Source organism: Pieris rapae, chromosome 15 (assembly GCF_905147795.1).
Source record: "Pieris rapae chromosome 15, ilPieRapa1.1, whole genome shotgun sequence".
Lineage (NCBI taxonomy): Eukaryota > Metazoa > Arthropoda > Insecta > Lepidoptera > Pieridae > Pieris > Pieris rapae.
In genome coordinates, this window is record NC_059523.1 from 2,296,023 (window position 1) to 2,312,123 (window position 16,101).

The 16,101-nt window shown below is 32.6% G+C and overlaps 2 protein-coding genes and 1 long non-coding RNA gene across 3 annotated transcripts; 2 read left to right on the forward strand and 1 right to left on the reverse strand.

The window, feature by feature from the left end:
* Positions 1 to 2,252: 2,252 nt before the first annotated feature.
* Positions 2,253 to 3,986, forward strand: LOC123689776. The gene is made up of 2 exons (XR_006750665.1): positions 2,253 to 2,555; positions 2,959 to 3,986. It is a non-coding gene; the product is annotated as an uncharacterized LOC123689776 (long non-coding RNA).
* A 572-nt stretch (positions 3,987 to 4,558) lies between these two features.
* Positions 4,559 to 7,280, reverse strand: LOC123689834 (fatty acyl-CoA reductase wat-like). The gene is made up of 4 exons (XM_045631511.1): positions 7,248 to 7,280; positions 6,026 to 6,278; positions 5,450 to 5,630; positions 4,559 to 4,952 (listed from the first exon to the last, which is right to left on the reverse strand). The coding sequence occupies exons 1-4, from the start codon at positions 7,278 to 7,280 to the stop codon at positions 4,559 to 4,561; spliced, it is 861 nt and encodes a 286-aa protein (XP_045487467.1).
* A 2,660-nt stretch (positions 7,281 to 9,940) lies between these two features.
* LOC111002271 (fatty acyl-CoA reductase wat) lies at positions 9,941 to 15,671 on the forward strand. The gene is made up of 11 exons (XM_022272421.2): positions 9,941 to 10,035; positions 10,307 to 10,419; positions 10,617 to 10,710; positions 10,789 to 10,911; positions 10,981 to 11,135; positions 12,110 to 12,226; positions 12,405 to 12,514; positions 12,886 to 12,950; positions 14,081 to 14,336; positions 14,757 to 14,937; positions 15,248 to 15,671. The coding sequence occupies exons 2-11, from the start codon at positions 10,307 to 10,309 to the stop codon at positions 15,603 to 15,605; spliced, it is 1,572 nt and encodes a 523-aa protein (XP_022128113.2). The 5' UTR covers positions 9,941 to 10,035; the 3' UTR covers positions 15,606 to 15,671.
* The last annotated feature ends 430 nt before the right edge of the window (positions 15,672 to 16,101 follow it).

The following is a 16,101-nucleotide window of genomic DNA, read 5'->3' on the forward strand; positions in this document are numbered from 1 at the left end:
TGTACCACATAAAAAAAAAACAGTTTATTTCGCTCCAAAAATTCTTTATTATTATATACATATATATATTATTTGTAAATGACCAAATCATCGAGGAAAGAGTTACTTTTAACTTGACGTGAGAATGAGATGTAATGTCAAATGTAAATTCAGAACATCAAGTAGGAAGTAATCTGGCAGAGTGTCTTTGGTAATTATCTGTGTCATTGGTAATTATCACCTAACATCAGATGAGTCTTCTGCCCGTAATTCTATTAAAATAATGATAAACGGTATTTTGTTTAACATTATTTTACAATCTTCACTAGTGATTGGCAGCTGGTACAAAGGTAAACAATTGTATTTTTTAACCTTTAAATAACATATTAACATAGATTATTTAGTTTATTCAGTAGAATGATGAATATTTATACGCGAAGACGTAATTAGACATTACTAGTATCTATTTAAAATAGGGGTTGCAGTTTTATAGTTATTGATATTGTTTATGTTATGTTATAGTTATGATTATTCTGCAAGTTTATTTTTCAAATAAACTTTTAGGGTTTATAATTTTTTACCTTATTGTATACCTTAATTAAAATTATTTATTATTATTTATATAATTGTATACCTTAATAAAAAAAGGCCAGCAACGCACTGGCAAGCCCTCTAGCATCGAGAGTGTCCATGGGCGGCGGTATCACTTAACATCAGGTGAGCCTCCTGCCCGTTTGGCCCCTGTTCTATAAAAAAAACCGCTTAGTCGCAAGATATATTCTTAAGCAGTCTAAAACCATTAATGCATTACTGAAAATGTAGTGACAAGACAAGTGAAAATTCAGAGTGTAATAGATAAGTCATTAACATCTCTCATCTAACGATAATTTTACAAGTTAGGTAAGAAATATCTTCTAAACCTTATATCGTTGTTATACTACATTAAACCACTAATATAGTGGACACTGACTAGTAGTGAGAGACAAAGAGTTGACAGTCGGTTAAGACTGCGTTCCATGCACCCGACGCAATCAGAAACAATGCGTGTCGATACAAACATCGTTGCTTATGCTACATCTTCCCTCGCGAGGGGGATGTTTAGGCCCGTTCGGGTCATATGCCCCTTTCGAGTGGTGTTAGGGTTCGGGCCCTGCTGATACAGGGCGGTACGGGGGCGGGCAATATAGCCCTTGATGGGGACTGCAGCGCGCGTGAAGCTGCGATGATACACTTGTGCTTTGACCTGTGTAATGCACCTGCAAGTATAGGTGCGCCGACATGTACAATAAATTTAGTGAACGTCATAAGTCTACATTAAGTTACCGACATAAATTAATTATATTTTGATTTGTGAATGTAGTGACCCTATGAATGGATATTAGCTATCAGAGTATTTACATTAACAATATCCGTGTGATATATTGTAATATATCTCACCTTAGAATTAAACCCCTTTAAATAAATATAAGAATATTTAAATATACTTACTTAATTCGTGTTGTGCAAGCATTTGAAGTGGTTTATGATAAATATTAACTTAGGGTAAGGAAAACTAGTAATTTTAAATAATTTTAAAAATAATGTTTATTATATTGTGTGTGATCAAAAAAAATATGTGCATGTACTAGTGTACACACGTAAAAAGTGAAACTTCTTTATTTTCGAAAAATGATATGCAACTTTACAGAAATTGGTTAAATAAAGTTAAATTAGATAAAGCTTAACAAAGGGTTTTATTATGATAGACATACGAATACAATTAATACAATTATTTCATTTTACCTTATTACTACTAAAATAATTAAAGAGTTTTATTAATTTTAATAGAATTATTACTATCATCGTTATCGTTATTATATATTTTTGTTATTAACGAATATTATATTATAAATATATAATATTATATTATAGGTATAGTTTACATTCCACAAGTTTTAGTAACCGATTTAAAAACTCCATTAATAGTAGTGCCAGATCTTGTCAAATATATACAAGAATCGCACCAAAGTATTAGAAAAAGAGATTTTATTACTCACTTTTTAGAAATTCAGTGGAATCAAAATAATTTTATATACTTAATAAGTACAATTATACTCACATCACTACAATTATAACAGCTAAATCAGTGTAATTGTACAGTATTAACTAAATGCTCATCTGTCTCTTAATATCACAACAAAATATGACAAAAAAAAGAAAAGAATAGTTTAGTTACTTAAGATAGAGCAAAGGTACATTGATTTTTCTGAATATGGGCGGAAGTTTATAATAGCTGGGCGATTCCGCTATAGACGATTTTTGACATGAATTTCTAAATCACGCTATTTGTTACTTTTTTTTATATCGGTACAAAGAAAAAGGTATAAATTTATTAAAACATTTTTTATTTTTTATTTTACTTCATATTTAAATTTTTGGCGCGCTTGGAAACATTATCATTCGAAGAATTGGCTGAATCTGCAAAATCACAACGTGGCAACACTGGCACGAAAGAGCTGTTACCGACAGTTTCAGTTTATGTTCTACCGGCTAAATGTGTAGTGAAAATATTGTTTTATTCTTATGTGCAAAAAAATGTAAGTACTTGTTGTTATTTTTTAAGCATTATTGAATATAAAAAGTCACTGTTAGCTTGTTGCACCCGCGATACAAAAGATATAAAAGTTTGTGTTTTTCACAGAAATGAAATCCTATAGTTTTCAAACTTTGTAAAAGTAAAAAAAAATCAAAGGCAAACGTATTTAAATCGTTTTTAGGAGTATAATGTTAGTTGAATTGAAATTTACTTAAAATTAAATTGGTTGCACCCGCGATCGTGATGTTAGGATCGCGGGTGCAACTCTTTGACAAATAACCGTATTGCCTGATTTATCACATATTTTATTTTTTTGTTATGCTTTAAATAATAATAATATGGTGTGCATGATTGGTGGCAAATATTTAACGTGTGGTTATATTATATTCCGTATTTTTTTACAGATTTGGCACGCAGTCTGTCTAAAAACATCTTCTTTATATTCGTAGCAAAAGAAGAAGTTAAAGAAAAGATGGCCATGTTGGATGCTAAATGAGAAGGACTGAAAAATATACCAGGCATTCAATAAAAACATTTCTTCCAACCTGAAGTTGGGAATGATAGTATTTCCGTGGCGCAAACTTCACTGTCTCATCTCATATGCAGACTAGTTTTGAAATCTCCGAAAACCACTACTGAAACAAAAAGTGATTGGGATGACGATGACTTGGAACCTCTTACAAATAAAATACAAGAAGGAAATCTCTGTCCTTCAGTATCAGATCAGAGTAAATCTTTTGTCCCACTTAAAACAAAATTGCGCATTTCAGATGTTTTCAGACGACGAATATCCTCTTCAACCCTCAAAAATACTCGCAGAAGCATGCCCTGAAACTGGTTCTGCCTGTGCTGATGTCTTACCAAGAGATATTAGCGCTGGTTTTTACGTGCTCGTGTAATTGCTCTGTAAGTCTGGCAAAAAAGTACTCAATACCGCTATGTAGGGGTGTGTCAGAGCGATATGGACGAAGATGGAGAGGTTAGAGTACAATTCCTGACGACGGTTGATGGCAAGCATTTCACTGAAATTGTTAATGACAAAGCAGACGTACGATTTTAAGATATTATCGCGAAGTTGGAAGCGCCAAAGAAAAAGATTGACGGAAAAAATACGTTTGTAGAATTTTCGGCGAATATAGACGTATTTGAAAAGAAATAAATAATATAAGTGACAAAGAAGTGTTCTGATTAGTAATAAACATTGATTGATATCTTATTTTATTCCTGTAAAAGTTTTATTGATGTTTGTATTCACTTAAATTAGACGGGTTGCACCCGCGATAATTTGATGTTGCACCCGCGATTGCTTTAAAAGTGAATAATTCTGTGTTTATTTTTGTTTCCTATAAAAAAATATATTTGTTTACTTGGTTAGTTTAACGCCTTACGAAATACGAAGGCATAACATAATAAAAGTTTCACAATTAACAGACTTTTGTGTTTTTGTTTAATGATCTAGAAAGGCTCGGCCAACTTTGTTGCACCCGCGATAGGACTTTGAACCTCATTCCTGACTATATTAATTATTTCAATAAAATTCTTTTTACGAAATATAAAGTGAACTTGTTGAAACGTAGCACTTACAAGAAGATGTTTATTTAAAATATTTTTGGTTTTATTATTATGAAACTTAACATGCGTCAAAATGTTGCACCCGCGATAATGGAATCACCCAGCTGTCTCTATAATGCTGAATGTTTTATACAAATATCTATTTACATTTAGAATTAATTTACACAATTTATGAAGTCATTAATTAAGTAATCCTTAGAAATTTAGGACAAATTCACAAATCACTTCAGATTATACACGCGTTAGAAGTAGAAAAAATGACTAAAATGCAGTAGTGATTAATTATAAATATTAAAATTAATCGAAAAGATAAAATATGAAATAGATTTAAAAACACCAAAATAATATTTATTTATTCACTCTGTTTATATGAACTGTTACGAAACACGTGTTCTAAATTTAAAAATACTAGAATATACAACTTGAACAAAGTTATCGATTTCCATGCCACTTAGACCTAACTCTACGATGCAGAATTAATTTCAACACACCGCCGCCCAAAAATTTAACAAACCAAAACAAAGCTATACCGTAAATCGTCATCACTATATAATTAGCTATTATTAGTAAATATTGTTTTTTTATTCCTCGAGGAATTGTTTCCTTCGGCTCTTTAATAAGAAACAAGCGAAGTCCCATCATATAATTATACATATACGAATTCCAGTCCAAAGCAGATATATCAAAGTCAAATATATGTCGGTCCGTCTCGTTGAGCTCCTTAAAGAGTTCTACAATATTAGAATTTTTCATCTTCCAGGTTTGAGACCCGAAAATTTTATTAAAATGATTCCACTTGTCCATTTTCGAATAAACTTTCTTTAGCCTGAAATAATTCAAAATGTAATGCATAAAAGTATGCAAAAGTAAGAAACGTAAGTTACGTTTTTTAGTTTTGAGTCGGAAATTTTAAATTAATTTGAATTTGAAAGAAAACATATATATACTAGCTTCCCCCGCGAACTTCGTTTCACAAAATAAATTTAATTTATAGTTTAGCCTCAATAACACGTGGTAATCATGATAATGAAAGCTTATCATAAAGATTTAAGCTATCCTATTTCTTAAGTTGGACCAGACTGCTCACGGCGTGCCAATTTAATTTAAAATCGGTTAAGTAGTTTAGGACTCCATCCCGGACTAACATCGGGACAGGAGATTTATATATATTAAGATTACGAAAATTATTATTATCGCTTATAGTAGCGATTTCTGGTTATCTTGAAAGTTTATTTAAATGACGCGAATTCTAGATCCACGCTTGAAGATTTAATATAAAAAATCTTCTATTTTAATATAGTAGTGCGTGCTAGTAGACCTTACATAGGTTTTTTCCCAATCATAACTGCTACTCCATCGCACACATAAGCCGGTATCCAGTGAAGAAGAATGTTCAAAGTTTTGAAGAGGAGCGCGTTATTTATAAGAAACAACATATAACACCACATTGCTTTACTCGGCGCCATTGTAAACCCGTGTTTGTGTGCGTAATTCATAAAAGTACCTATAAATTAAAATTATCATTTAAGAAATTGTATATAAAAAATAGATTAAGATGATAGAGCACCCAACAGAGTATAAAATATTTATTCAAATTATTATTATTAAATGAATTCTAGTATGCAGAACCATCTGATCAACAATCCGATGGTTCTGCAATGGGGCTTTGACGGAAGAATCAAAAGGCATAAGCAGATATTGATCACTGTCTTGTAATCTAAATCCTGTATTTATAAAACATAAGTTAGTCTAGCCCAATTTGACTAAAGTACTCATCTGTCTCTTTTAATCACATCGTAAGCGCAAGTAAACAAAAAGGTTAGGAAAATACATATAAGTGCTTGGCTAAATATGGGCTATATCCAAACAAGACTAAAGGTAGCAGGAAATATAACATACGCCATGTTATAGGATTTTGGTCTCCAGATACATAATTATATACACGAGGAATCTGGTCAGCTTTTGTCTCCTCATCTTTCGGTCCCGAATGATTCTCAAATTTCCTCTCAGAGGTCTTTTTATGGTATCGAGCGGTCTTCCAAGCGATGGCGATACAAGCATTAGCAACAAAATCAGCTGGAACGCAATCGGCGACGGCGTCCGGGTTACATCTGATTATTCGAATAATGCCCACCGAAGCTCCAACACTTATCTAAAACGATACCATTAACAATTTGTCTGCATCTATATAGATTCCCCTATAAAAAACGCCATACTGAACTTGCTGTTGGCCTGATGGCCTTTTGGCTTTCAGCTCAGCTCAGCGCCTTTTTTTGATGAGCATAGCTCTGCTGGGATAAGCTGTTCCCGCAACCGCAAAATTTTGAGCTGAATTTGAAATGTATTAATTTTTTAGAAAATAAATGTTTTTCTTTATTTAAAAAAGTATATTATTTCTTTAACAGTTCGAAATACTAATTTTATACTTTTTTTTAACATTTGTGACCTTTTACGATGCACATCAACACCTAAATTCGACATCGTAAAGTTAGGTCTAGGTGGGATGGAAAACGATAACTATGTTCAAGTTGTATATTCTAGTATTTTTTTTAGAACTTGTGTTTCGTAACAGTACAATCAAACAGTGTGAATAAATAAATATTATTTTGGTGTTTTTAAATCAATTTCTTATACGACGGTGATAGTATGACTGATAATTTATTTATTTAAATAAAATCTTTTTGATATTTATCGTTAATCACTACTGCATTTTAGTTATTTTTTTTTCCATACGCCAAAAAAGTATAACTTCTAACGCGTAACATAATTACACACACTCTTTTTTAAATTATTAATCGTTATGTAACTTTTTTGTCTTAAAACTTTTGGTGACTTAGTAATTTCCCGTAGTTGTTTAACAAATGTCATTTATCTGAATATTTGTGTTGTTATGTAGATGTCACACCATAATTAGCCGTTCAATTAACAACCTAGCCGTTTAACTAACGCCCTGAAAGATGCTTATATATTATGGGCGTCGGACCTCTCGTAAGCTGTAGACCATTTTTTACCAACATCGAGTTAGTTTGCCTATGAAGTTTATATATCCTTAAAGCAGTTATGACTATAAAAAAGGATCCAAAATTGTTTAAAACATTTAATGATACTAGCCTGCATATACCAAGGGATCCAACAGGGCTGTGAGTACCTTCATGCTGCTCCACGATATATGCAAAAATTTGTAACGTTATGGCCATTATACTATTTTTTTTAATTTTTAATTTATTAATTTATTAACACTTCATTACATCTTCTTAATATATATATTTCTTGTGTGCATGTGTATGTGACTGAACTCCTCCTAAACGACTGGACCGATTTAGACGAAATTTTTTGTGTGTGTTCAAGGGGATCTGGGAATGGTTTAGATTCACAATTTTGTCCGCTGGACAATGTTTTTTTAATTAATTTTCAATTTATTAGTTGTTGATTGATTGATTTTGGAATGTTTTACATTGGATCCGACAGACGGCGCTACCATCGCAGTGTCAAATTTTAAATAATATTCGAATTTTAATTTTAGGATGTCCCGAAATTTAAAAAAAGTTTTGTTATCATTGTGTTATATCGTGTGTGACCATGTGCTGGATCGTTAGATATTGTCATAACATTTGTATAATAATTTTCATCAAAATGGCTTATTAAAAATTGAAATTTTGAAATTAAAGACGTGTAGACAGGACAACGTCTGTCGGATCCGCTAGTTAGAATATAAAAATTTACATAAGGTAGGCATGAAGTGCAAAAATACATATTACATAGTTATTAAGAAGAAACTAAACAGGTACAAAAAATTAGTAAGAGTCTTTCCTTCAACATTGATTTGAAAGTGCCGTGTGATTTAAGTGCACAGGCGCTAATCAAAGATTTAAGATGGCGCCTGGTAGATGATATTAGTAAGGGCCTTATAGCCTAGCGGTCTTTGTATGTGGCTGCTATGGTGAGGGGTACTGGGTTCGATTCCCGGTTCGAGGGCAAGTGTTAATTTAATTTAAATTTGTCCTCGGCCTTTGGTACGGTTGTACATTACCGGGCGAGTGCTTAAACCGTATATGGAGGGTATGGTTGAATTTCTATAGTATGCCGAGGCATCCGAACTATAGAAAGAAGACTGTTTAGGTTTAGTTCGTAGCAATACGTTCTAGGCCGAAAATGGTAATTACAAGTGGTCTAGGAATTTAACATTCTGTAGATGGTATCAGTGACCTCAGAGTTGGTGCTTTCCTCGGTCAACGAATAAGTATCGTAATATAGCGCGAAAATGCTGCATAACAATGTCCACAGAGACAAAACCTTTTAAAATTGTTTTGATCCATAGAATACATCAATTTTTCATTATTATTATTTAGGTAAAGAAAATACTGTAAAATAAAGTTGCTTCTATTAACTTAAAATTCAAGTTTGTAACCTTACTTCATTGAAAAAAAATGTATTTTCATTTGTACCAGAATGCCATTACGGCCTGCTGCGGTTAAGGTAATTTTGTATCGTATTATTTTCTGAGGTTCTAGTTTCGATCTCCGGGTGTGCATCAATGGCCTTTCTTTCTATATGCGTATTTAACATACACTCGAATGGTAAAGGAAAATATCGTGAGGTGACCTGCTGTGAACATTAAATTAAATTTATTTCGCCACATAAACAAACAGTTTATTTCGCTATAAATACACTTATTTGTAAATGGCTAAATTATAGAGGAAAGAGTTACTTTAACTTGTCGTGAAAATGAGATGTCAAATGTATTTTTAATGAATTTTTTTATGTATCTTTATCTATTATTGCACTTGCTTGTTTTCTGTTTTTTATACATAAATTGTTCATCTATGTTATCTGTTTTGGCTTTCTGTATTGTTTTAGTATTATGTATTATAATATGTATAAGCTGTTAGATAACTTATAAATAAATAAATAAATAAATGTAATTCAAAACATCAAGTACGATGCCGGCCTTATCGTCTTGAAAAGTTCTACCAGTGTCTACTGTGCCATTGGTAATTTTCACCCAACATCAGATGAGTATTCTGCCCATAATTCTATTAAAGCAATGTTAAAAGACGTCACTCTTCACAAGTGATTGGCGGCTGGTGCAAAGGTAGACAATTGTACTTTTTAACCTTTAAATAAAATATTAATATCGATTATTTAGTTTATTCAGTAGAATGATGAATATTTATATGCGAAGTCGTAATTAGACATTACTAGTACATATTTAAAATAGGGGTTGCAGTTTTATAGTTATTGATATTTTTTATGTTATAGTTATGATTATTCTGCAACTTTATTTTTCAAATAAGCTTTTAGGGTTTATAATCCCAAATCGCTTAGTCGCAAGATATATTCTCAAGGAGTCGAAATCAATGCATTATTGAAAAAATAGTGAATTGTTCGTACGTGGAAAGAAAAGTTTCGGATTGGCAATAGGTTAATGCTCTGAAACAATAAAATATATATACCTAGTACCGAGTGTAATCGATAAGATGACGATGACTTTTTTATTTTTGGAAACATTTTTAAGTGGAATATAGTTGCGTCAGGTTGACCAGGATTTTAACTTGAGTATGCAAGTCATTAACATCTCACCATAAACCGTCAACATTCTTGAGAAAAAATCTTTGTTGTTTGGCAAGTTCTGCTTATCCGTTCTACGCACTTGATTTGAGTACAATTTACTGAACTTCATAAGTGTACATGAGGCTACCGACATTGATAAATTATATTATTGTAAATGTAGTAACCCTAGGTTTGAATATTGGCTGGCTCAGTCTTTACATAAATAATATCCGTCTGATAAATTATAATATCGCTCACCTTAGAATTAAATGCCTTATACATAAATATAAGAATATTTAAATATTAGGTAGTTCGTGTTGTGCAAGCAATTGAAGTGGTTTTAATATATAAAACTAAGGGTATGGAAAACTAGTAATTTTAAATGTATGTTATTTATTTATTCGTGTGTGATCAAAAAAAATGGCTGAATGTTTTTTACTTCACAATTTAACAAGTCATTCAAAAGTCAAAAGTCAAAAATAATTTATTCATATAGGTTACATAATGTACACTTATGAACAGACATCTTGGATCACTGAAGAGAACGAAGACTTAGCACCACACAATATGTCTGTCTTTTTAATGATTTTTTATGTTTTGATATACAGTATTAAGTTGTTTAATATACAGATGGAGGAGAATCAAGAAGAGTCTCAGATCCGAAAGTCATTCGCGGGAGCTAACATTTTTTTGACAGGAGGAACTGGCTTCCTAGGAAAATTGCTGATTGAAAAGTTACTAAGGTAGTGTTCATTGTTTGGGTAGGTAATTCAATATGTTATCTTATTTTAGTAACTTGAAACCTTAACCTTATTGATTTATTGTATCATATACGTACGTGCTCGTGTACGTCACTGCGATCTCGCGTATACGGACACGATTGGTATCATCTACAGGATGTCCCAATTTTATTAGTTTATGCCACAACTCTTTTGTGTAGATGTTGCCCGGAGCTGAATAAGATATATCTATTAGTGAGGAAGAAGAAAAATAAAGATCCACAAACACGATTAAAAGAACAGTTCGATGATGTGGTATGTACAGCATATTATCCACAAAATTATTAATCCTACTTATTATTAAAAGCCTACTTTCTCATTTATTTTTTTCAGCTGTATGAAACACTCCACAAAGATCAGCCAGACTTCATCAAGAAGGTGGAGATTTTAGAGGGAGAGATGGACAGCGAAAATCTTGGTCTTAAAGACCAGGATTGGCTGACAGTATGTGATAAGGTACATTCATTATAGTATACACACATTATATATTTTAGTATGTTATGTAATTTGATTTCATGCTTTCAGGTTAATTTTATACTCCACGGTGCTGCGACCGTCCGTTTTGACGAGACCCTGAATAAAGCGGTTCGTATCAACACACGCGGCACCAAGGAGATGTTAACGCTTGCTCGCTGTTGCAAATACCTTAAGGCTTTTGTCTACATTTCGACCGCTTATTGGTAAGGGTAGAGAAAGACATTGACAAGAAATTGTTCGCAACCCGATGTGATGTAGGTACCTCGTCATTCCACAACTATGCGTTTAAGAGCGTACCAATTCTTAAAAGGTCGGCAACGCGAGCCCTCTGGCATTGAGAGTGTCCATGGGCGGCGGTATCACTTAACATCAGGTGAGCCTCCTGCCCGTTTGCCCCCGGTTCTATAAAAAAAATAAAAAATGAGGCACTTTAAGACGCGCACCACCACTTGGCGGAACTGTCTATTAAAGTATTAACGAACCAATTCGACTTAGGATCCTAAGAAAAGTGCGTAATGAATACGCCTTCTGGCTGATCAGCGCTTGCCAAAACAGCCCGAGCTGAGCTGAGTTGGCAGCAAAATTTCATAGTATTTTTTTTCTTAGATATTAATTCAATCTAACACTCTAAAACGTTACCAGATTAACACGTCTTTCTCACTCTAATGCGTACCGGCTACACTAGCCAGGCTTACGCTACCTCGCCAACTCGTCAGAGAGATGTGTGTATGAGTTCAACTTCTATGCAATAGCTAAATAATAACTTCAACATATATTATTATTTCGTTATTGCGTAGATTTTATCGCGAGCTTTGAGCGCTTCGACCGAATCAAGAAATTCCGTAACGAAAATTAAACACAAGATAACGTAACTTAGGCGCGGTCAATACGCGTTAGTGCGGGACAGAACGTATACGTTCTATCCCACTCTAACGCACCTGCGCCGCCCTCAAAGCCTGCCATAAAATCTATGCAATAGCTAATAAGTACAAAATTCGAAAGTTTGATTTCATGTAAGATAAGTGTCCCCTTTGATTAATAAGGTAGGTGTAGGGAGTCTTTTCGTCAGTTAGGTTATTTTCGTGCCCTATCTATTAACAAATATCCTCAATGAAAAAGTCGCAGTAATGTCTACCTCATGCTTTTGAGTAACCTAAAGGAGATGTTTTATTAACAGTAACCTCCCGCAACAGCCGATTGAGGAAAAGTTTTACGACTTTCCACTAACCAGTGACCTTCTTATTGACGTAGTTGAACGCTTAGATTCGAAAACTGTTGACGACATTACACCTGGGTAAATTGTATATTTAAGTTAATATTTCAATTTAATTCTGTTTATTTTTGTTTGCTTTTTATTCGTTGTTTAATTATTATTAAATAAAACATTAAACAAACAAAACATTTGGAACAGAACTTATGACTGTACTAGGGTATATTTGTGTGTTATTTCTTTTGAAACATTGTGTTTTTAGACTAATAGGCGCGTATCCAAATACATATTGTTTCACAAAGGCGGCCGCAGAAAACCATCTTCTTCAACATTCTCAAGGATTACCTGTTGCTATATTAAGACCGTCTATAGGTAAGACATTTTCTAATTTTGCAATTACTAAGCATTTATAAAAATCAATATATTAAATAAAAATTTAATCACATTAACACAATATTCAATAAATAGTGACTGTGTGATAGTGTGATTTATTTTCTTGAAAAAACTAAGTACGGCCAGGCATAACCCAGATAGTAGTTATACAGTATAAACTCTTTATAACGTGATTCGTTATAACGAAAGACAAAGATATTTACTGTCTTTATACCGCAACAAAAATAAAATTATTATTATTTTTTTAGACAAATAAAAGGTTACGTCGTTTCGGAGCGTTTATTTTCAATTCTTAATTCAAATACATTTTAGATAAATGTGGAGTATTGTTAATATGTTATACTTTGCAGTGGTATCAACGGCAAAAGGTCCCATTCCTTTGGGTTGGATTGATAATGTTTATGGACCCACTGGGGTACGTTTATTGGAAATTATAATACTTTTTTAAATAAAAGGCATATTACAGAAGTATTGTATAATAAACAAAATGATAGCCATCTTATTTTATGTTTAATTTATAACTTTATTATTAAATTTAACTTAAGTAAAGTAAAGTAAATAAGTGGATTCCACAAATAAATAAATTATCGAAAACGAATCGTTTAGAGGTAATTAATCAATGGAAAATGCCTAAGATAACATTATTGCTTTATACCGCCGTAAAAAGACCAATGCTTGCTTATTGAGCCCTGGTTTGGTGTCAATTTGTCAAATCACGTCCAAGTTTTTGTTTAGTGTTGAAAGCCTGTACCGGTCCAAGAACTCTTCAGTTGGTTCCCCTTTTTCATACATGGAACATTGTGTAATGGTTGCAGCTCCTGACATTTATTACGTTGTGTAAAATAAAAAACTTGGCAATTAAAAAGATTGGCGCAGAATTTATTGCCCGTTCTTCTCTTCGGTTCATACCCTTGATTTGAGAACTGGCAGTAAATGTAAAATTATAAGCATTTAATGTATATTTCTTTTTTCACGTTCATCATTCATCAAGTGTACATTATGTTACCTACACGAATAAATGATTTTTTTTTTGCTCCTGATTTTTTTTTTGTCAAAAGCGCCTTCAATCTCAATAAATGCTCCAAGAGTTGACTGCTTTCATTTCAATCAATCAATCAATCAATCAAAATCTTTTTTCATTTAGGTAAACATGTACACTTATGAACGTCAAGAAAAACTAATTAATTTAATCGTAAATTTACACTTACCACCAATTCGCAAGTCAAGGGCGTAGAGCGGGTAAGAAGAACTGGCAAGAAACTTTCCGTCACTCTTTTCAATCGCCAAGTTTTTAATACAAATTGTTTGTTTGAACTGGAGCAAATCAATCCCAAGGATTAGGATCATTTAAGTATTCGTCACATTTATAAAAGGCTTTATTAATTAATTTACTTTTAACAAGGGCTTTGAATTTATTTAGCGACAGAGTTGAATAGAGTATTTGAGTGAGTTCCCAATGCGAGACACAACGTTGTGGAGTGATGATTCTGTTTTTTTTACATAGGGCAATATAGATGCTTAAAATTGTTAATGGTATCGTTTTAGGTAAGTGTTGGAGCCTGGTTGGGCATTATTCGATTAATCAAATGTGACCCCGATGCCGTCGCTAACTTTGTGCCAGCTGATTTTGTGGCTAATGCTTGTATCGCAGTCGCTTGGAAGACCGCTCAACACCATAAAAAGACCTCTGAGAGGAAACTTGAGGACCTCAGTGAGGGTCCGAAAGATGAGGAGACAAAATCTGACGAGGTTCCCCGTGTATATAATTATGCATGTGGAGACGAAAATCTTATGACAGTTCGTAAGTTATATTTTCTGTTATTTTAGTTCGGTCTTATTTGGATACAGCCCAAGTATAGCCAAGCACTCTTTCGTCTTATTCTATCAAATTGCGGTTACGATGTGATAAAAAGAGACAGATGAGTACTTTAGTTAAATTGGGCTAGACAAACTTATCTTTTATAAATACAGGATTTAGATTACAGATCTCTGCAAATCACAGTCGAGTGATCAATATCTGCTAATGCCTTGGGCTCTGATACTTCCGCCAAAGCACTATTGCAGAACCATCGGAACTTAACCTCCTTGAATAAATTTAATTATAATAATAATTTGACAAAAACTTCTATACTCTGCTGAGTGCTATATTTATCACCCTAATCATAGTATTTATTTACATACAATATACAATTTATTAAATTGTAAATTTATTTTTTTATAGGTACTTTTATGAATTATGCACACAAACACGGAATGACAATAGTGCCGAGTAAAGCAGTTTGGTGTTATATGTTGTTTCTTATAAATAACGCACTCCTCTTCAAAACTTTGAACATTCTTCTTCACTGGATACCGGCTTATGTGTGCGATGGAGTAGCAGTTATGATTGGGAAAAAACCTATGTAAGGTCTACTAGCACGCACTACTATAATATTATAATATAAGTTTTTTTTATATTTACTCTTCAAGCGTGGATCTAGAATTCGCATCATTTGAAACAACTTCCAACATAACCAGAAATACACACGATCGCTCGAATTAGCAACATTGCTATAACCGATAATTTTCGTAATATGTATATATTTTTGTTTTTTCAAATTTAAATTTAATTAATTTTCCAATTTCCGACTCAAAACTAAAAAACGCAACATACGTTTCTCACTTTTGCATACTTTTATGCACTACATTTAATTTACATTTGAATTATTTCAGGCTAATAAAAGTTTATTCGAAAATTGACAAGTGGAATCAATTTAATGAAATTTTCACATCTCAAACCTGGAAGATGAGAAATTCCAATACTGTCGAACTCTATAAGGAGCTCAACGAGACGGACCGACATATATTTGACTTTGATATATCTGCTTTGGACTGGAATTTGTATGTGTATAATTATATGATGGGACTTCGCTTGTTTCTTATTAAAGAGCCGAAGGAAACAATTCCTCGAGGAATAAAAAAACAATATTTACTAATAATAGCGAATTATATAGTAATGACGATTTACGCTGTAGCTTTGTTTTGGTTTGTTAAATTTTTGGGTGGCGGTGTGTTGAAATTAATGGTATAAAATTTTGAACTGAAATATAAACAAAATTTTGGTAGAACATAAAGGTTAATGTTGATCTTGAATGTGTTTCTAATTATAATATACTTTTATTTAAAAAAAAATTTGTTATTTCTTTAACAATTACTGAGGAAGATGACTTATATAAGAGTCTTTCCTTCAACTTTGATATTATTCCCTTTGAAGTAGCGACTCTTGGGCCGTTTAGTTCATGCACAGAGGCTAATTAACGATTTAAGTTCTCGCCTGGTAGATAGTACCTGTGAGCCCAGAGCTCGAACTTTCCTCGGGCAACGAATAAGTATCGCAATAAAGTGTGGAATTGCTGCATTACACTGTCCACAGGGACCAACATTCTTTAAATTATTTTGATATTCTCAATATAAATAATCTAGCTTAAAAAATTTTGTTACACAATAAATTCTCTTTTAAATACACTATACATAAATATTCATAAAATTATTAAAGCAAAAACGTCACTTTAGTCAGATTTGTAAGC

Bases quoted from the DNA above. Each gene is read 5' to 3' on its own strand.
- LOC123689834 (XM_045631511.1), bottom strand. From the start codon at position 7,280: ATGAAGGTACTCACAGCCCTGTTGGATCCCTTG. The intron at 6,279-7,247 runs GTATATGCAGGC...GTATCGTTTTAG, and splicing joins CAGCCCTGTTGGATCCCTTG to ATAAGTGTTGGAGCTTCGGT. The intron at 4,953-5,449 runs GTAAGGTCTACT...GAATTATTTCAG, and splicing joins ATGATTGGGAAAAAACCTAT to GCTAAAGAAAGTTTATTCGA.
- LOC111002271 (XM_022272421.2), top strand. From the start codon at position 10,307: ATGGAGGAGAATCAAGAAGAGTCTCAGATCCGAAAGTCATTCGCGGGA. The intron at 10,711-10,788 runs GTATGTACAGCA...TATTTTTTTCAG, and splicing joins AAGAACAGTTCGATGATGTG to CTGTATGAAACACTCCACAA. The intron at 10,912-10,980 runs GTACATTCATTA...TCATGCTTTCAG, and splicing joins GGCTGACAGTATGTGATAAG to GTTAATTTTATACTCCACGG.